The sequence below is a fragment of the Pteropus medius genome, unplaced genomic scaffold, assembly GCF_902729225.1.
Source record: "Pteropus medius unplaced genomic scaffold, Ma_sr-lr_union100, whole genome shotgun sequence".
Classification (NCBI taxonomy): Eukaryota; Metazoa; Chordata; class Mammalia; order Chiroptera; family Pteropodidae; genus Pteropus; species Pteropus medius.
In genome coordinates this window covers 915,989-936,777 of record NW_024344434.1, presented here as the reverse complement: position 1 = coordinate 936,777, position 20,789 = coordinate 915,989, and the positions used below count along the sequence as shown (strand labels likewise).

The 20,789-nt window shown below is 49.3% G+C and overlaps 1 protein-coding gene across 2 annotated transcripts; it reads left to right on the top strand.

Annotated features, from left to right (window-relative positions):
* Nucleotides 1-1,543: 1,543 nt before the first annotated feature.
* Nucleotides 1,544-9,657, top strand: TMEM177 (transmembrane protein 177). Of its 2 annotated transcripts, none has more exons than XM_039872660.1 (2): nucleotides 1,544-1,637; nucleotides 3,253-9,657. In XM_039872660.1, the coding sequence occupies exon 2, from the start codon at nucleotides 3,275-3,277 to the stop codon at nucleotides 4,208-4,210; it is 936 nt and encodes a 311-aa protein (XP_039728594.1). In that variant the 5' UTR covers nucleotides 1,544-1,637; nucleotides 3,253-3,274; the 3' UTR covers nucleotides 4,211-9,657. The 2 variants fall into 2 exon arrangements, with proteins under 2 accessions (XP_039728594.1, XP_039728593.1); XM_039872659.1 differs by having other exon boundaries at nucleotides 1,552-1,939.
* The last annotated feature ends 11,132 nt before the right edge of the window (nucleotides 9,658-20,789 follow it).

Below are 20,789 nucleotides of genomic sequence, written 5' to 3'. Positions count from 1 at the left end.
AGTATCACCACCTCAGCTCCACCTCAGATTATCAGGCATTAGATTCTCATAGCACCAGTCCCTGGTGCCAAAAAGGTTGGGAACCACTAATTAGTGCAAATGAGAGTGCCTAGGTGGCTTCTAGGATTAGAGTGTAACAAGGCCCTTTGAGACAGATATTATTATCTTCATTTTAGAGATGAGAAAACTGAGATCTAGGGAGGTGATATCCCTTACCCAAGGGCCCTCTGCCTCCTAAGAACAGTCTCATTCCCTGGGTTGCAGTCTCCCTAAGCACTGGTTCTGAGCTGAAGCACTGGCCCAGGTCTGGGGACAGCCATAGCAGGTCCAGGTTCTCCCCTAATGTCAAAAAGGATCTCTCTGCCTGACCAGTCTATGACTCCTCAAGTGGCCACTCCAAGCCTGAGACAGGGAATGCAGACCCCAAGGTGTCCTCATAGGATGCTACACACAGAGGGGTAGCTGGCAATCAAGTATGATCCCTACTGACCCACTGCAACTGGTCATTTTGTGGTCAGGAGCCTTGCAAAGAGGGCCGAGCTTGTGGTTTGTCAGGAGACGCAGTGATCCACAGGCCGCTCACCTTCCAAAGCTCCACCCCCATGCCCACGCACTTCTGGGTTTCCTTTCATCCTCACCTTTTCTTGCAGCCTCACCTTTTCCCCCTCCCTGGGAGCTCATATGGAAGAGAAAGACACACAGAGGCCCGACCCACTTGGGAGAATTAGCAAGACCCCAAGGATGAATTTGTATGAAGGAAGGAGCCCTAGTGGGAAATGTACAGGGACCAAAGTCATCCTATTCTGATCCGGTGCCTGTGAGCTGGGCCCCGAGTTCAAGCTAAGTGCCTCAGTTTCTTCATCTTTAAAATGGGAATAGTCTGCTTCAAGGGTCCACAGACTTTTTCTGTAACGGCTGGATAGTATATATTTTAGCCTTTCTGGGTCAGGTTGTTTTTGTTCTTGCTCCTCAATTCTGCCCTTCTTGGAAAAGCTGCCACAGACGACTTGTAAAGAAATGGTTGTGGTTACGCTCCAATAAAACTTTACAAAAACAAGTGGCGAACTGGGCTAAGTGCACAGGCAAGCCCATCGTCCCTGACTTACTGTTAGAGCTGATGCCAAGGTGAGGTGACAGATGTGACGCTGCTCTGTAGACTGTATAATGTCGATCACTTGAGAGAAATGGAGGGGGATTGGGCAGGGAGAGGCAGCAGACTTTGTAATTAAAATAAAGCCCAGAACACACCACCGGCGGTGAGCGCTTCCAAATAGGAAAAGTCAGGTGGGTATGGGCTCCAATGGAGGCTCTGCTATGGATCGCCTCCTAGCACACGCGGGATCGCCGTCTCCTCGAGAATTAAACAAGGTGACCAACCCACAGCCAGGTCTTTGCGGGTCGCTCAAGGCACTCAGTTGGGTAGGAGCAACCAGCACCCGCCGGATCAGCCAGCAGCCTCCTCCCCACGCCACGCCCCCAGCCCCGCCCCGGCCCCGCTCCGGTCCCGCCCCCAAAGCGTGCTTTGTTCCAACAAGCGTGCTTTGCGCCTGGCCCCTCCCCTAGAACGCAGCCGGCGTGCTTTGCTGCGGCCACCGCCCCGCGCACGTGTCGCGGCGTCCCAACCTGCTGCTGAAGAGGTGAGCGTGTGAGCGTCCGGGTAGGGGTGGGCTGCAGCGCGGACCCAGGGGCCGGGCCCCCTTCCCAGGTTTCTTCCCAGTAGAATGTTCGAGCCTCGGGCGTAGCCTACGGGGCCCGGATGGAAACCCAACGGGAAGATCTCTGCGAGGGTACAGGAACCCCTTCTCGCACAGCCGCCCAAGGAATTCGCCGCGCTGCCTCCGAGGCCGACCTGGAGCCCTGGTGGCGCTGAGGCGTTGGGACCTCGACCAGGACCTTTCCTTTTCTAACATCAGTTTCTACCGTGGAAAAAAGGCCCAAGGTTTGTCATTCTTTAAGAGTTTTGATTAAAATAGGCCAAGCGGTATCCCGCGTTCTTGTTTTCAGCAACTTATTTGCTAATTAAACTTTTCACAGGATGACAGTAAGCTTCAAAGTTAAGTAATTGTGAATTTTTACCGAAATATTTACGGATGAAATAATGGGATGCCCGTGATGTGTTTCAAAATAAGTCAGTTGGAGGGAGAATGTGGGTGGGAATAGAGATGAAGCAAGATTGGTCATGAGTTGTTAATGACTGAAGTTGGTGTACTATTTTGTTTACTTTTGTATGTTTACAATTTAGCATCAATTTTTTTTTTTTTTAATGAAGTTTGCCGTGAACTCCTGACAGCCTGTGTTCAAATAATGTGGCTATATTAGTCTGCTAGGGCTTCATGACATGTACTGGGTGCCAGAAATTTATTTTCTCATGATTTTAGAGACTGGAAGTCCAGGATCAAGATGTCAGCAAGGCTGGTTTCTTTTGAGACTTCTCTCATTGTCTTGTAGATGATTTCTGATGTGTCCCCTCTCATGGTCTTTCCTCCGTATGAGTCTTCGTTCTAATCTCTCCTCATAAGGACACCATACATATTGGATTAGGGCCTATCCTAATGACCTTATTTTAATTTAATTACCTCTTTAGAGGCCTCATCTCTAAATACATTCTGAGGTACTGGGAGTTAGGACTTCAGTATATGAATTTGGGCGCATACAATTCATCCGTTAACATTGCCACTTTACTAGTTTGGAATTTTGACCACCTTACTTAACCTGTCTGTGCCCCAGTTTTTACTGCTTTAAAATAGGGGCAATAGTAGTAATTAGGTCATGGAGTTCTGAGCATTCAGTTGTAAGATAATATACATGAAGCTCTCAGAACTATGTCTAGCAGATAGTAGTACTCAATGAGTTGAACTGTTTCATCTATAAATTAGTGGTCATAGTGCTTCACTAATAGTGAAGTGAGGCAGTTGAGTACTTAGTGCTCTGTCTAGCCATGGGAATAAAAGTAATAATCGTAGATATTATCATAAGGGGTGTCTACTGCTGTGCCAGACACTGATTGTTTTATGTGTGTTCATTCATTTACTCATCACAGCCACCTAGCGATGGACCATTGTGACATGCCTATTTGGCAGATGGAGAGGGCAATGCACAGATATGGAACTGAGATTTGAACTCAGGCTCTAGAGCCCATGCTCTCACCACTGTGTTGTATTGCACCAGTTAAAAGGATGTGGCCCTGGGGGCTGTTCATTCTGCAGGCAGACCCGGGGAACTGTTGGCTGACTTCTCTTTTTCTTGGCCCAGGTTTATAGCGGTGGCAGCATTCATGGCAGGTCTCCTGTGGCGGGCCGCAGCATTTGTGCAGAGACGCAGGACAGGCCTGTTGGTGGGTTCCTGTGCAGGCCTATTTGGGGCCCAAATCTCCTACCACCTCCTCCCAGATCCTGCGATTCAATGGCTGTACCAGTACTGGTCTCGAGGCCGGCCAGCTCCGCTCTCCCCAAAGCTACGGTTACTCTTCCGAGAGGTGCTACAGGACATGGGCATCCCATCAGGCCATCGCTATGAGGCCTTCACCACCTTCACCTTCTACCCTGTGAGTGCTGGCTTCCCAAGACTCCCTGCAGGGGCTGTGGTGGGCATCCCTGCCAGCTTCCTGGGTGACCCATTGACCAACATTGACCGGCCTATGGTGGTACATGGGCAAAGAGTGGATTGGCAAAGCCCTGCAGGTGCCCGGCTGAGAGATGCTCTGAACCTGTCCCATGAAGCCCGGAAGTTCGCCTTGGCCAGGGAGGTGGTGTACCTGGAGAGTGGTGCCCCTGTCCTGCAAGCCCTGCCGGCCCCAGCTTGCCTGGCGGGAACCTGGGCACTGAGTGTGGGTGCCAAGCATTCACTGGGGCTCTACAGGGGCCCCATGAACTTACGGGCTGCCTTCAACCTGGTGGCAGCAGTAGTGGGCTTTGTGGCCTACACCTTCTCCATGGACTCACTCACTCATGCCCTGGAAGCCTGGCTAGACCGCCGCACGGCCTCCCTATCTGCAGCCTATTCCCGGGGAGGAGTGGAATTCTATGAGAAAGTTCTGTCGGGCAACCTAGCCCTGCGCAGTCTGTTGGGCACGCTTGGAGAGAAGCTGTATACGCCCAGTGGGAATGTCATTCCCAGACACTGGTTCCGCGTCAAACATTTACCTTACACGACCCGCCGGGACTCCATGCTGCAGATGTGGAGGGCAACACTCAACCCAGGCCGCTCCTGAGGGGCTCATCTCACGGACAGTTCCAGGTTGTGCAGGCACCACACTGCCGTTGACCCTGGGGGGCTCTCTTGGTGCCTCTGCAGCCACCACCCAATGTTAGAAAAGTCACAGGCTTTGGAGTTGAACAACCTAGATTCTACCCCCACCCACCTCTTATGATCTCAGTGACCTTGGGCACATCCCTTAATGAATCTGAGCCTTGGTTTCCTCCACTATAAAATGGGGATGTTGTAAACTTACTGGCAGGATTATGGGGGTCACCTGGCAGAGTGTGTGTGCCATAAACAGGATATCCTCCTTCTTGGTCTTTGAATACCAGTGGGCTGTAGAGGTCAGGACACATGTCACCAACAAGGTGTTTGCATGATGTGAACACTTTCCTACAATGAAGAACTATCCCAGAGTTTGCCTGGTGGTCAAATCCCAATTTCTTTCTACTGTGGTAGAGATTAAAAGTTTTGAGAGGCAAGAGAAGCTAGTGTGTGCCTGAGAGGCTGGGAAATGTGAGCTTGTGGTGGGGCTTTAAGGGTGGTGTATCCAGTGCTAATGACGTGCTCAGAGAGGACCAGGCAGCCAACAAGGAACGGTGGGCCCCAGGAGAGCCCCTAGGCCTAAGGGGAAGAGAAGGTGTTGCTGGAACCTGGCTAGGCCTGTGGCAAGGGACAGCTGGCTGGAGCTCTGGCCAAAGGAAGAAGAAAGAAAAGGCCATTGCCAAGCTGAGGCCCTGCGGGGAAAGAGCCTGCAGATAAGATCTGGAGCCTGGTCAGGGCTTGGAGAGGAGAGGGGTGAGGGGAGAGAGAGATGGGGATGAACTTGTCTCACAGAGGCAGTGAGGCGAGCAGAGGGCTTGAGGTGGGCAGTGGACCAGGCCTGGTGTCACACTCATGGCTGCATCCTTGGCCTTGTATCCCATGAGTCCTCTGGTGGTAGATAGAGCAGACCCCACTCTTGATCCTTAGACAGGAGACTGCAGTGGGGATGGTGAGGAGAATTGTGATCAGCAAACCAGGCTTCCTATGTTTTGTTGATTATGTCTTCCCTGGAAGAGCTGAAGAATTCAAGCCTGGTGCCAGTGTAACTCGGAAGGTTACAAAGCAGCATTTAAGGCTCACTTAGTGGCACATAGTTCCTACAGGGGACTGAATGGAGAGCGTGCAGGGTGGGGAGGCACCCATTCCTGCCAGGCCCTTTGCTGTGGGCTGGCACTCAGTGCCCTGCTTCATTCGGTGCCAGTCTGAAGGTACCTTCATCAGGCCTAGGCAGACAGTGTGGGCAGAGCACCCCATCTCTCAGGTCCCCAGGACAGCATCAGGCACAGGCCTGATGAATTCATAGCTGGACGAATAAGTTGGCGAGTGGGTAAACGAGTCCCCACTGGGAAATACCGTTTCAGTGGCCCTTCAGCGTGTCATCCAGCTGTTGCCGCCACGTGGGACTACCTAATATATACTAGAGAAGTGTCATCTGGGGTCTGGATTCTGTGCACTCTACTTTCTTACCACTCCCCACCCCAAGTACTCTCAATACTGTGGGAGGCAAGATGGTGGCATCAGGCATTCTCGATCTGCCCAAATGGTAAGGGCAGGGAGCCCCATTATGCATGTGTGGGGGGACCCCTGAAATTGCTGCTTTCTTGGCTCCCTCTACTCCATGACAAATTTTGTCTCCACTCATGGGCTGTTCCCAGTTCCCACAAATGCTTTACATGTCCCCATGTCCAAACCTTGGCTCACAGAGTCTCCATCTATGAGGTGGCCCTCCTCCTCACTGCCTTCTATACATCTCCCAGGCCAGGCTCAAGCTCAGACAGTGACCATCTGAAATCCTCCCACTGCAACCCCCTCCCCTGGCAGTTTGGGAGGCTGGCAACAACTTGCTGAGAAACTGCTTCGGGCTCTGTAGCCCTTCCCTTGGCCCACCATCCCACCTCGTGGCTAACTCAGTACCCAGCCTTGGTGATTTCCCTGCCCAGTGGCTCTCAGCTCCATCTTTGCCCTCCCCAGGCCTTTCCTCACTTGGACTTCCTGGCAATTATCCTCACCTCTTGAAGCGCTAGTCTGACTGGTTTCTCTCCTCCTTAAAACTTTTACAGACATCCCCTTATTTTCTATCTAAAGCTGCATCTCCAAGCCTGGGTCTGCTGGCCTCAACCATCCTGCCTCCCACTTCCCTAAGCTCTATGGATGGTAGCCTCATGAGCAGTCTGGTTCCTTAACTGCTTCCTCTCCTTCCCCACACAGGCCTTTACCATGACTGAGATGCTCTCTCTCCTGCCTATTGTCTCTGTCTCCTTTGCTCAAATATTTAGTGCTCCTGCAGCACGACTTAAGGACTTGACTCCAGAAACTGTCCCCATTCATTCCCTGTCAAACACCCTGTGCTTCTCCCTAGCCCTTACTGTATGTCATGAATAAGTTGCCGTGGAGTTAGTGCTTTAGCATCTCCTGCTGAAGGGCAGAGTTGTGTGTCTCGTTTACAGCTCTGGACTGAGTCTCTCCGTAACATTTTTTAATAACATGAATGAGGCTCTTAGGCTACGGCAGTCAGTCCTGGCTTTGTCTCTGAGCAATTACAGTAAGGCTGGCTGAACACAAGGCCATATGAATCGTATGTGACCCCTGGGCAAGGCCATATGAATCGTATGTGAACCCTGTTCTGTCCTACCAACTTGGGACTTTCCAGGGCAGGGCCTGGCCCTGATCTTTCATAATTACTGATTTCACTGGGGAAACCAGAACACTCAAGGATCACTTCCTGTAGGGCACAAATTACTACTCAGGGAACCAGGGACTCCAAGAGGCTTTAGAGGAAAGTGACTCCCAAAATTTTGTGATATATTGTGTCCCTGTACACAGTTCGAGGGTCGCTTCCAGAAAGATTAAAAAGCATGCTCTAGGGTTTCGCAGATGGGCCAGGTGGCAGGAAGTTCTCTCTGAATCTTGCCCTGTATCTTCCTTCTTGGGTGCCTGCTGTGTGCCTCAGTCATCAGCACTCTGTCCTTGATTCCCAGGGAACATCGTTGTATTTGAGTTGTGCCTTCCGCATGTTCGTGGTTCTCAGAGCTGCATCAGCACACAAATATACACACACATCCAGACACAGCCAGTATATGGGGAGGGGAGTCCCAGAGTCGTGGTGCAGGCACTGGTTCTGCCCATCCTTGACCCTAGCAGCCTCTACTGCCTCTGTCCCCACCAGCTAGTGTGCACAATGCAGAGCCCTGTGAAGCCATGCCTGGAGCTGGGCACATAAACATGGAGCCTGATCCCCACGTGCATATATATTGCAGGCTGGATGCCAAATGAATGTAGGCCTCCTGCCCACCACATCCCTATAGTAATGTTTATGGGGCCTTTGTTGTTCACCAGACACCGTGCTGGGTTCTTAGAGGCATTTTTTAAAATTTATACCTAAATTGCAACATGTAGTCGGGTAACATTATTTTGATTTTACATGCAAGCAAATAGCACAGAAAGGTGAAGAAATTGGCCCCAAATTGTAAAGCTTTGTAAGTGGCAGAGCCAGGATTTGAAGCTGGCAGTCTGGCTCCAGATCCCATTCTCAAAAGCCTACATTTATACTGACCTATTTATCCTGAGGGTTTCATGGTATAAACTTGTCTTGTGGACTCTACAGCCTTTCTCCCTATGCCGGTTAGAGGTGACTTTCTACCCTAACTTCTTTTATCAGGAAAAAATGGTCACTGAGAAGAGTCTTCTAGGACTTCCAGGGGAAGTCCCTATCCACTAATTAAAGAGGAAGGGGCCATCGGGTCTATCGTATTTAGTGCTGAGGTAGGAATGGTGCAGAAGGGCAGAGTGTTACAGAGCCCTAGGAGACCCCAGCTGAGGGTAAGGGAACCTTAGGAGGAAAAGGGAGAACACAGACTGGGTGGCTAGCTAAGGGTTCATATCCTGGTTCTGCCACTTTAGCAGAGTGACCTTGAGCAAGTGATTTCACACCTCTGATCCTGCGTTTCCTGTCTATAACGTATCTTATAGCGTTTTGACAATGAAAGTGAAATAAATTTTGCAAAATGTGAAGCCCAGTTAGAGTATATAGTAAGTTTTAAGAAGACTGGTTTCCTAAATTTTAGTGTTTTTTAAGTAGTACAGGTACCAGGGTGTTGGATCTTGGAGTTGCTACCCAAATACCAGGAATTCCTTGAGACTGGAACCCTCCCAGGGAACTTCTGCCTAATACAGGTCTGCACTTACAGCTTTTCAAGCCCCAGTTAGGGCAGTTCTTTAGGTTAATATCAGTTGACGTTTGGGAAATCACTTGGCAGCATATGAGAGCAAAGGACCCAGGTGACCCTAGGAGGAGATACCAGATTAGAGAAGAGGGTATTAAGATAGGAGAGTCTTTTACACCTACTATACTGGTAACCCTTAAATACTAGAACATCTGGTGTTAATGACGTTGTGGTAAAACTGGCACAAGCATATTCTCTTGATGACATTTGTAGAGGCAGCTTTCAAGATGGCCCCCACTGATATCCGTTTCTGTATTTTTAGCCTGGTGTCATCCTCTCCCTTGCTCCCCTTAGTTCAGAACAATAGAATACAACAACATGAAGTGATGTCTCTTCTGCGATAAGTTACAAAAGATTGTATATATCCAAGAAGATAACATTCTATCTTGCTAGCAGAGTGTTATCTTCTTGGATACATGCTTTGATGAAGCAAGTTGCTATGTTGGAGAGGCCCATGTGGCAAGGAGTGAAGGAAACCAACAACTGACCAACAGCTGGCAAAGAACTGAGGTCATCAGTCTAATAGCACATGAGGAATTGAATCCTGACCACAACCATGTGAGCATGAAAAAGAATCCTTTCCCAGTCAAGCTTTCAGATGATACCCCAGCCTCAGCAACACCTTTATTGCAGCCTGTGACACATCCTGAAGCAGAGGACACAACTAAGTCATGCCTGAATCCCCGACCCACAGACACAGTGGGACAATAAATGTGGGTTGTACTAAGCCACTTAGTTGTATGGTAATTTTTTATGCAGCAGTAGATAACATACACGTTACTAATTGATATGTTTTTAGAAAGCAATCTGGTAAAACGATACAATCATAAAACTATTTTTTTGATCTAGTAACCTCAGACTTAGAATTTTATCCTAGCACTATAACCCAACAGAAACTAAATAGTATATCCCCAAAGATGTATATAAAAGCATTAGCTATAATATAAATAAATATGTATATATGAGTAATGGAAATGTTGAACAATAGGAAATTGTGGTACATCCATTTTTTGAATATTGTTCAGTCACTAAAAAGTATAATTATGAAGACTATGGTAGAAATGTGGAAATACTAGTTATAAATATCAAATCTTTAGAAAATATGAAGTGCTACTTGCATGATGATTACAATAATGTAAACATGGTAAGACCTATAAGGAAATTCACAAATTAAAGTAATTCCATTATGGTAGAATTTTGAATGACTTTATTCTTTCAATATATATAAGAACTTCCATTATATATATATATATGTATATGTACACACACACACACATATATATGTGTATATATATGAAGACTTACTCCAGGATGGGGGGGTTCATGAACCCACTCCCTCTCCCTGCATCAAGGTGACAGATTCTGGCATCAATGCTTTTGGCCCTGTCTCCTTGGGGCGTGGCCAACCTTCTGTCAGTTACTGTGCAGTCATGAAAATGTGCTGCTCAGATTTGCTATGGAAGCAGAATTGACTGACAGCCCCAGCTGTTGTTTCTCCAGATCTACCACCACACTGTCACCAAGGCCATGCCTCTTGTGGGCTGCTTTCAGCAGAGGACTGCTCATGGTGGCAATACTAATGCGGCCCACTCCAGTGAATTCAAGGACCCCTCAAATGAGCTGCTAAGGCTCAAGAACTCCCCAGTGGCCTGAGCAGATATTTCTTGGAACTTCTCTAAATTCTGAGACCCTTCCTATCCAGCCTTCCTTCCCTCTCTTCTTCACAGGTGTCACACCTGCATTATGGCATGAAGGTACCCCCCACCTCCTCTTGTTCCCTCCCCCTTTGTCCTTCACAGTCATTTCCCCCAACACATCTCTTACTCATGTAATCCTGTCTCACTATTTCTCAGAGGACCTGAACTAACACCATAACCCCCTTTGGTGCAGTGTGAGGTCCTCAGGACACACCCCTGCCCTCATGGAGCTCACAGTCCGGCAGAAGAGACCGACAGGTAAACCTGCCATTTACATTCATGCTTTCTTGCCATTTTGGGTGGGATATTTGAGATGTGTATCAAAATGAAGTTAGTTTTGACAATGTAAATATACCTTTGACAATGTAAATTAAAACCAGAATTAAGTCATTATGTGAGTGAGGCCTCTCTCTTTTGGTGAAAAGTGACTGAAACCCAAGTCAGACTGGCTTAGGCAAACAGGATCTGTGTTGGAAGGCTCGTATGGTTCTGAGATGGCAAGGGCATACCTGGGCCTCACAGACAAAGAATCAGAGATTCAAAGACCACCTGGAGTCCTATCTCTTCTCTCTGTTTCTATTGCCCTGATTTTCTTCCTAGGAATTATGGCACAAATAAATCAAGTGTCCTACCTCTTCATTTGTCTTAGAGAGGAGTAAGCCTCTTTGCTCAGCTTCACTTTTTCAAACCATAAGGAAGAATTCTTATTGGCCTAACTTAGGTCATGTGCTCAGGACCAAACACTGTGTTTCAATCAGCCCTACTTGATGTGTTGTTCATCTCTCTAGTTAACTATGGCCAGGAATTGGGACTCCCCACAAGACCAGTTAGTGGTAGTGGGAATTTTCTAGAAAAAAAGGATTGGAATTCTGGGTCAACAAAACCCAAGATGTTCACATCATATATCCAATTCTTTTCTTAATTAGGACTGTTAAAACCAATTTTTAAAAACCTTCAGTGATAACACAGATCAGTGTAGTAAAAGTGTGTGAGGAACAGGTTAGTGTGGGAGCATAGGGGAAGGGCATCTAAAACAGCCTGGGATGAAAGGTGGGCAGGAAGGACTTCCCAGAAGAGGAGACCCTGGTGCTGAAATCCTTAAGTGTGAGTTGAAAGAAGCTAATGCTGACAATATCAAAGACATATAACAGTGATGTGCCAAACCTTTACTTATACTAATTTATGTAACCTTCACCACAATTCTATTATCCCCATTTTACAGATGGAGAGGTCAAGACGTATGAAAGTCAAGTGGCTTCCCCTCAGCCAGTCATAGACTTGGGATCTGAACCAGGCAGTCTGTCTCTAGGAGTACTCGAGAAGCAGCCCCTGCCCCTGCCCTGGCTGAGATTGGAGAAGGTGCCAACGTGACTCATGGTGCAGAGAAGTTGCTCACTCAGGTGCCACACTGGCAGAACTTGCTGGAAATCCCCCCCCCATACCTCCCCAACTTGGAGGTAACAGGGAAGCCAGCCACAGCAGGTGACCAACCTTGGAACTCGATACAAAGCCACCTGAAGAAATGCTGAAATCTATGGGGCCTCACTAGTAGCATTCTGCTGAAAAGCCACTTAAGGGATACCAGGGCAGCTGCTAGGGCAGGCCATGCTTCAGAATCCCAGCACCAGGGAGGCTGCATGCTGGAGGAGCCCACTGCAAGAGCCAAGCAAGAGGAACACACTGGAACCAGGAAGAGAAAAATTTGGTCCTGCTCCAGCGTCCCTCCAGCACCCTCTACTGACAAAATTCAACATTGTGCCACCTGGGGAGAAATGTTGAGAGGGCCTGTATCCATTTTCTCATTTCACAGGCAATGAAGGGTGGATTTGGAGTTGAAAGGCAATACATTAATAATGGGTTCAGTTACCAAAGAACAAAACCCGGCATGCTGGCGTAGAGTTCAAAGGAAGGTGTGGGTAGAGGTGAGGCTGAGAGGCCTGGCAGGGACCAGAGTACGCAGGGCTTTGTGGGCCACCGTAAGGTGTTCAGGCTTTATTGTAACTGCAGTGAGAACCTTTGAGGATGTTATAGCAAGAAAAGGATATGGCTATACTTGGATTTCAGAAAGTCACTCCAATGTGTACAGTGACCAGTTTGGTGGGGGAGGGGAACATTGTATTCATGTATGAGATGATGGTGGCCTGAACTTGGCGGTGGCAGATTGGGTCTGGGGCTGTGGGAGAGGAATGTCAGAGGTCAAAGGGCAGGAATGTTGCCTGGATTCAGGCTTGGGAGCTGGATGTCTGGGGTACACCCTGTGTCCCTTTCTTCCTTTGCTGTAGAGCTCACAAATGCTAAGTCCCATTTTCTTTCCGTCTTCTAGGACATCCCTCCTTGGAAAGACAGTGTTGTTCTTGTTGATGATGATGATTGAAGACTTTCAGCCCATTGGCATGCTTGAGACCTCCTAGACTGAGGCATAATGAGTAAGAAGAAGTGAGAAATGGTCTTTAAAGCATCCACTTATGGTTCAGAGCAGACGCTGCTGGAGGTGAGTACCAGTGTCTGCAGGCTGAATCCTGCCCACTCCTTCCTCCGGTATGCCTCTTCCTCTGCCTCTCTTCCCTGCGCCATCTAACTCAGCCATGTTGAACTCCAGCAGACCGGGGAGGACCAGCTTATCTTTGCACTGCCTGGAACCAGGTGGGCTCAAAGCCTCCCTGACTCTGGACTTCTTCCAATCTTGCCCCCTGGAGCCTTTGTTCCCCCAGAGGCCTAGTTCCCCACTGCAGGTCAAGGGTAAGTCATATCAATGAATCCAGGCTCATGTTCTTGCCCACCTCCACTCTCCCCCTCACTCTACCTGCTGCACAGGATGCTTGGAGCATAAATTGTTATTCCTGTGCACTGTAAGCATGGTGAAGGGCTGGAGGGCACTCAGCTGTGGTCCAGGCAGAAGGAACAAACTAGAGCCAGAGCCCACGTGGAGAGAGGGAGGTAGATGGGCATCCATACACCACATGGACAACAGTGTCACTGCTTTATAATCAGACCCTCTGATTATATCATAGATTTTACTGTTGTCATCAAACAAGACCTGTCAGAGTTTGACACCTTGATACTGCCCAGCTAGATAGGCATGGACGGTTCACAGCCTGGCTGTAATTCTGCTTGCTTTCACATGGCATGATTAGGTGGATACTATCTGCTCACTGGCTCAGTTTTCCAAGACCTCAAATCAATGTCAGTGTTGAATTTTCCCTGATGCCATCCACATGTGGAAAGATGAAGCTCTTAGCCCTTTTTCCCACGGAGAGACTACCATACTTTCCTGGATCCCTGAGTCTCCTGAACCAGTCCCCTTCAGAGTGACACATAGGAGGTCCCTGCTGGTTCTCACCTCTGCGAGCAGCCCTGCAGGTCTGGAACATGTGTCTTTGTTAATTTGCTGAGGCAGGACAGAGTGGAATCAGGATCCTAGGAGACGAGGGTCTCCTGGCGGGCACTTGGCCATGGGGCAAACCTGTGCCATTCCAGGCAGCTTTTGGCCTCAGAACCAGACCACCTGGGTTAAGATCCTACTTCTGCAACTTACTACCCTGGGCACTCTGTACTTTTTTTGCAACTGTTAAATGGGAATGATGACGATGTCCACTCCTGGGGTAGTTTTAAGAATTTAATGGGTTGATTTTTATAAAGCATTCTGAACAGTGCCTGGTACAGAGTTCTAGTCTGAGGAAGTTGGGTGTATTTTTGTTCACCGAGGCACAGTGGTTGGGAAGTGGCCCCACATGGCACCTCTGGAAACAGCTCAGGTGGTTACACTGTAAGCCGACGTTGGCTGCACTGCCCTCCACAGCATTCTCAAACCCCCTGGCAGAGCCGTATTCACGCATCTGATTCCCCCCACAAGCTTGGGACCTCTCGAGGGCAGCAACAGAGCCATCCCCACCCCCTTGTTCCTAGCACCTGACAGAATCGGTATTCAGGAGTGTTTGCAAAACACATGACTGAGTTGTGCTGGGAGTGAAGGAGCGTGACCAGTGGGCAAACCTCAGAGGCACTGGCCTGTGAAGGTCAGCTCAGTCCACATTTCTCAGGGGCCCATAGGGGAGAGGGTGCTGGGGCAAGGCCTCTAAACCCCAGTCTTGTCCCAATGGATAAGGCACTTTCTGACACTGCTCCCAGCAGCAGCTGGAGGCTGCCCTCAGGCAGCGAGTTCCAGGTCCAGATCAGTCTGATGACACACTGATTGTCCTGTGCTTGTCCCTGGGGAGAAAAAGTGTTCCAGCTTTGAGGTCTAGACTCAGCCTCTGCAGAGGAAGCATGCGCGGGTAGATGTCCTGAGCTGCGGAGAGGCACTGGCTCTCAGAGACCTCTCAGGAGTCAGGCCACAGCTGCCCTACCCTGGCCCCATCCTGTCAGTGCCTCCTCCTAACTGCAGACCCATAGCCTCATCCACTTCCTAACTCCCGTTGGACCCATTTTAGATACTGCACCTAAAGCTCTCCCTGACAGCCAAACAAATGTCAGGAGCCATCTGTTGCCTGAGCCAGTGGCAGCTGTTGGGAAAATGCTTGCATACATATGAATCAATTTTGTTTTGCCTTCTGATAAGATTTTCAGTTGAGCAAGGGAAGATTTGTTAAATTATTCAGAGATTACATTAACCTGAGGAAGGCAGAACCGACAGCCCAGGGGGAGCGCAGAAGAAGCCTAGAGACAACTAAGGAGGCCTAGCTAGCAGCATGCCCTGTGGCCGAAGAAAAGAGCCATGGTGGTGTTGTAGCTACAGGCTCATGGCCCCTAGAGACAGAGCAGGGCCCATGTCCCCCTGACTGGGCTGATGCTGGGCTGGTCCTCATCAGAGGTGGCAGAGTGGGCTTTCTGTGCTCACGAGGTGGGCAGAGTTCTCATATTTCCCCAGGCCCTCACAGGCGGTCTTGCCATCAGCCTGTTCTGCCCAGTCCCATGTGGAAGTCCCTCCATGGAACAACATCACACACATAGGGAAGAGCTGATCTATGTCAGGCTGTTGACTTACATTATCTCGTTTCGTTGCCAAAACCCATTTAAGAAAGGCAGGTAATAGTCCCCCAGTCCAGATGGGAGGCAGAGGCACAGAGAGGTTAAGTAACTTGCCCATGGCCCCACAGCTGTTGTTGTTGGGGCCAAGAGGAGACCCCTGGAGCCCTAATTTGAAGCCAGTGCTGTTTCTTCCAGCAAGACTGCAGCCTCACTGGGGAAGTAGGGATCACCCAGGGTTTCTACAGCTGGGACAGTAGCATCATTCTGAGAAGTGACAAAGCCTCTTGGAAAGCCCAGGAGGCCTCGCTCTCCTGCTAGGGTGATTCTTGGTGAGTGGATTTGAAGCGGTAGCACATGGGACCTCCCCAGAGCTCCAACTGGAACATTTCAGTTGGAGTCACTGCTTTCTAATACAGGAATATGATGCTTGCATGAGGTCTCTCTTCTGCAAGTTAGGTTCTTCGTAAAACTTCTAAGGAGAGAAAGGTGGAGGGAAATTACATCAGGTTTCAGAAAAGGAAGCTTCTGAACCAAATGGGGCACTTGTTACACACCGATTCCTTGGCCCACCTAAGAACTATGGAATTAGAGCATGGGTGGGCAAGACCCAGGAAGCTGCATTGCTCCGTAGCTTCTCCCTGGTGTGATTTGTGTGTACCCTTAAGTTTGAGAATGCACTGCTTTTGGATAAGCCAATATTTAGGTTAATGTTCTTTAAATACCAGGGGAGTGGAGCCTCTCAAATCCATGCAGCTCCTTCTGAGAGAAGAGGCAGTGGCCACACCTGAAGCAAAAGTTTCCTGCAGGAGCCATGTGGCCCACCTACCTACCAGCCCCTGTGACCTCTGCCTGCCAGCAGGAGCCTTGAGGAACACACATAGAGACATATACCGCACGCACGTGCGCACACACACACACACACACACACACACACACACACACCATGTCCCAGGCAGCATATGGAAGTCTGGCCCAAATAAAGGTGATATAAATTCCATGGTCCCATCACGTTCTTTCTCAAATAGTTAAACCAAAGGTGAAGAGAGAGAGTTGGTCATCCATGTTGGGGCCTGAAAAGCCTCAAGACCACATGAAACTAGCAGGGATGGAGTCCATGCTATGAGTGAGTTATGCTCTTTCCACCTGTGTGAATGTCACGGTGGACCAGGTTTTGTTTCCAACTACTTCTTGCCCTCTTTGAAGGTGGGCATGGCCAACTGACCCGCTCCAGCCAGTGGATTTGATAGGTAGTAGGGGTCATTTCCACATGAAAGAATTCAAGAGCCAGGAGTCTCCATCTTCCCTTTCTGCAGTGGCCTCCAGATGTCAGGTCTCCACGTGGGGATGGAGTGGAGCAGAGACCTGCCAACCCATGATGGACATGTAATGAGAGAAAAATAAATCTTTGTGGTTTTAAGGCACAGATTTGGGGTTGTTCATGACCACTGAATTATCTACCCCCTCCTGCTGCTATACCACACTGAAGAGCCAAACCACCATAAGGGTTAAATTCACTCTGCTTAGACAATTCATGTAATTTGGGCACTAAACTAGAAGTGGGTTGTGAAGTGGCTCATTAATAGGAGGTGAGAATTCTGCTCACTGGAAGCAGTCCTGCAGATTCTTAATGCTTAGATCTTTATAGCAGGGTGTCGGCTGATGCTACAAAGCCTTGCTGAAAAACAAACACCAAGAAATGATTGTGCAACACAGAGCTGCTAAAAATGCCTTGTCTATGGGTACGTGAGAGTGTCTTTCCGTCTTTCTTCTTTTTTCTTCATTGAAAGAACTCAACTAAGGTGACAGTCCTGGAATGTGAACAAAATGGGACTAGGAAAATTCTATTTCTCAATTTTTTGTTCCATCCACCCCCACCCTTCACATCCATCTCTTTGAAAAGCTGAAAGCAATGCACAGATGTAAGTAGCTGTGTTCATTCTTGTGGTTACAAGCCCCCACTCTGTTCCCATGGCAGCCTGGCACACTCTGCCATGTACTTCTCACACCGCATTTTGTTTGGTTCCTTGTCAGTCTCTCCCAACTGGACTGTGAATGTCTCTCGGTCAGGGTGGGACCTTCCTTCTTGCATCTCTGCCACCTGGCTGAACACCCGGTGTGCGATCTGGGGTGGGGGTAGAGCTGCTGTGGGGGTGGGGCAGAGTAAGAGCAGAGAGGCAAGGAGGAAGTTCTGTGACAAGGACACCCTGTGGGCCAGAGAGCAGCCCAATCTAAAGGCTTTTACTGAGCAACCACTGTGTACAGTCACAGTGCAAGGTGCGAGGTGCGGCGGGGAAAGTCCAGATGCACTAATCGCTTTACAAACACTTTCATATACGTTATATTTTGAACTTCACAACAATGTGGGGAGGCAAATTATACCTAAATTATCCTGTTTTACCTTAGAAGACAATGGATTTACAAAGTTTACATGAGATGTAGCAAAAAGGGGTTTGGCTTTGGGCCATGCACCTTGCTTTGGGTCCTGGCTTTGCCCCGGCCAGTGTGTGGCTGTGGGAAGCATCTAGTTTATAAAAGCGGGGCAGGGGGACCGGCTCTGCAATCATATCCTTCTCTCTATGGCCTGGCCTGAAACCCAGGACTGCTTAATTCACCAAACAAGGTGTGCAGGCGCCATGAATCTGAGGGCAGGCTCAGGCCCGGGGGACAAGAAGGACCAGGGAAAGGAACTGCAGGCCGGAACAACTTCATCTCTGTGTCCAAAGGGCATCCTATGGGGCCCAGCCGAGGAGGCAAGCAGTGAATAAATGCGTGGAAAAGGAATGGGCAGCCTGGATGGAGCAGTGCCCAGATATGCCAGCTGTTTAAAAGCACGTGGGCAGAGATCAGTGCTCCGAGATTAAACCCCACCCGAGGAGCCAAGCCCTGCGAAGGGTATGATTAGGCAGATAGCGGCTGAGGTCACTATTGAGAGCCCAGTAAATCCTAGGAGGACTGCACTGCTAGTGTTATTACTGGTAACGACCAAGGGTGGGGGACAGCTTGACATGTATCTGCCACACCATTACTATCGACACTTCATTCATCAGCACACATGTGTTGCACACTTCCTATGTACTGGGCTCTGTTCTAAGCCCTGGAAACAGCAATGGATAAAAATCTTTGCCTTTATATTCTAGTGAGGGGCACAGACAATAAACAAGGAATAAGTAATTACAGAGTATATAAGATGACAGTAGAAGCTGCTGTGGGGCAAGGGATCGGAAGTGCTGGCTTGAAAGAGCAGGTGCTTTCCTGATTAGGGTGATCAGGAAGGCCTACAGTGAGAAAATGACCTTGGAGCAAAGACTTGAACAAAGGGAGGGAGGGAGCCAAGTGGAAATCTGGGGCAAGAGCATTACGAGCTAAGGGAAGGGCAAGGCAAGGCTGTGGGGCGGAAGCTGCGCCTGGCAGGTTTCAGGCTGGAATGAGGGAAAAGCAGGAAATGAAATGAGAGGTGGGGGAAGGGCTGGAGTGTATATGATCTTGTGAAGGAAGGATTGTTTTTATTGGGAAACCGTCATCTTTACTCTATGTCGAAATCAGTTGTCTCTCTGGCCTGGGAAGCAGCCCGCCTGGAAAAGACTTCTCATGGTTGCCTGTGGCAGACACAGGCCTGTTGACCATCTGCAGGCTGGTGGGGACAGCTCAGGTGCACCTTGGCCTTCCCAGAAGCCCCAAAGCCAGGGCCTCAAAGATACAGGGCACACCCAGCTTGCCTCTGAGTGGCGCCCTCACAGAATGTGGAACCAAAATGCTAACGGTTCTGAGGGGTCAGGGTGTGCTTCTGGCCCTGCAATATCTCGCCTCATTGGCCTCGATTTAGGATTCAGCTGTATGGAACTCCAGGCTATGCTTTCCCACCCCCAGACATTCGCACGTGCTGTTCCCTCTGCCTGAAGCTCCCGCAGCCCTCTTTTTCTGGCTCCTCAGGCCTCGTTTGTCCAGGAAACATCCTGATTCCTCACACCCTGTCCTCTCCCATCTGTGCTGCTGCAGCTCCGTCCTCTTCCTCTGTCACCATGCTGAATCACTCTGGCGGGTGATTTCCTGCTTACTTTCTTCTCCCAAAACGTCAATCTTATTCTCTCTTTTAAGATCTCAAGAAATTCTGGTTAAACAGCAAGGGGAAAGGAAGGTGGTTGTTGGGGCCCTCGTTCTGGTGCCGACTTCAGGGTGGAGCAGAGCCGGGAGTGGAAGTAAAACCTGGGATGGGGACTGAAGACCAGTGTACTCAGACCACAGAAGGGGTCGGGGGCGCGGGGGGGGACAAGAGGGAGCTGAACATGGTGGGAGTCTGCAGGCTTCCAAGGTGACGCATCACTGAGGCTTCCAGTTTATCTGTGCTGGGAGCCTGAGAGTTCCTGGCCTTTCCAGACATCCAAACCCTGGCTTGTTCACCTAGGGAGAATGAGAATTTCCATATGCTGGGCAGGTATCATGTGAATCCTTTTACATTTATTTTCACTTAATCCTCACAACAACACTGCAATGTGGAAATTCTTTCTTTTGCTTCACAGATGAGGAAAATGAGACTTACAGAAATGTTAAGTGCTTGCCACAGTCATACCCACCAGCGAGCCAAGTTTCATAAAGTAATATCAACCACGAAGACCATTTCTTCTGTCTCCTTCTGCCTCCCACACTGAATGGGAAGGCTCACCCTGAGTAAGGTAGAAGTACCATTTCACAGGTCTCTATGCACATGGGTCTCCCAGCTCCTAGTCACCTGCTCATTTCACTAACGGCCATTTCTCCTGGCAGATTTCTTTGGTTTTTTTCTCTCTGCCTCTCTCTGTCTCTCTTTCAGGAATAGATTACCTCCTTGTGTTTTCTACCTTATGATCTTTACTGATAACCTGCATTCACTGAGGACGTGCTGCAGGCCAGGCCTATGTTGGGGGCTACAGGGATGGGCTGGCCACTCAGAGCTCATAGCCTACTTCCCCTCTGAGAGAGTGTGCCCTGATTGACCACCCTCCCTGAGAACAGGAGGGGCGAGGACAGGTAAGGCAAGAATGAGCTCAAGAATGTGTGATGGCATGAAGTTACTGAAATATTAGATGATTTCTACTCCCTCCCTGCCCCCCTTCCCTTCTTCCTTTCTTATCCTCCAATTAAGCCAGTGTTCCTTGCCTCCTGGAAGGTGGAAAAAGTATGAGAGCAGAAAGCAGAATAAAAGCAGTCACTTCCTGGCTTTTGTTTTTCAAAAGCCCTCCCAGACCATTAGGGGAAGAGTCACTTGGGCAGGGACAAACAATCTGGGAGGAAGCCACAGAGGAATGAGAGTAAGTTTTCCTGCCAGTGCTAAGATTCCCAGGCTGGGCCGGGTGGAAGGGACCAGTTGGATGGGAGGAGGTGAAAGGTAGCCCTAAGCCCTGCTTCCTGAGCTGAGCCTCTGGGGTGTGACAGGATCAGAGGGGAGATGAGATGTGAGAGCAGAGGGGACCAGGCCCTCATATCCCATGTGGCACCATGCGGGGGGAAAGGGAGAGTTGAAAGAGTTTAGCTTTTTTTAATTCCTTAGCTATTCTTTCTGAAAATCCGGTGCTCCCGCAAAATGACAGGGCCACAGAGGGTTTCCTAGGAACCCAAATGTAACCAGTAAAGTAACCCACAAGTAGGAATGCAAGGCCTCTTGGTGGGTACACCCCACCTGCCA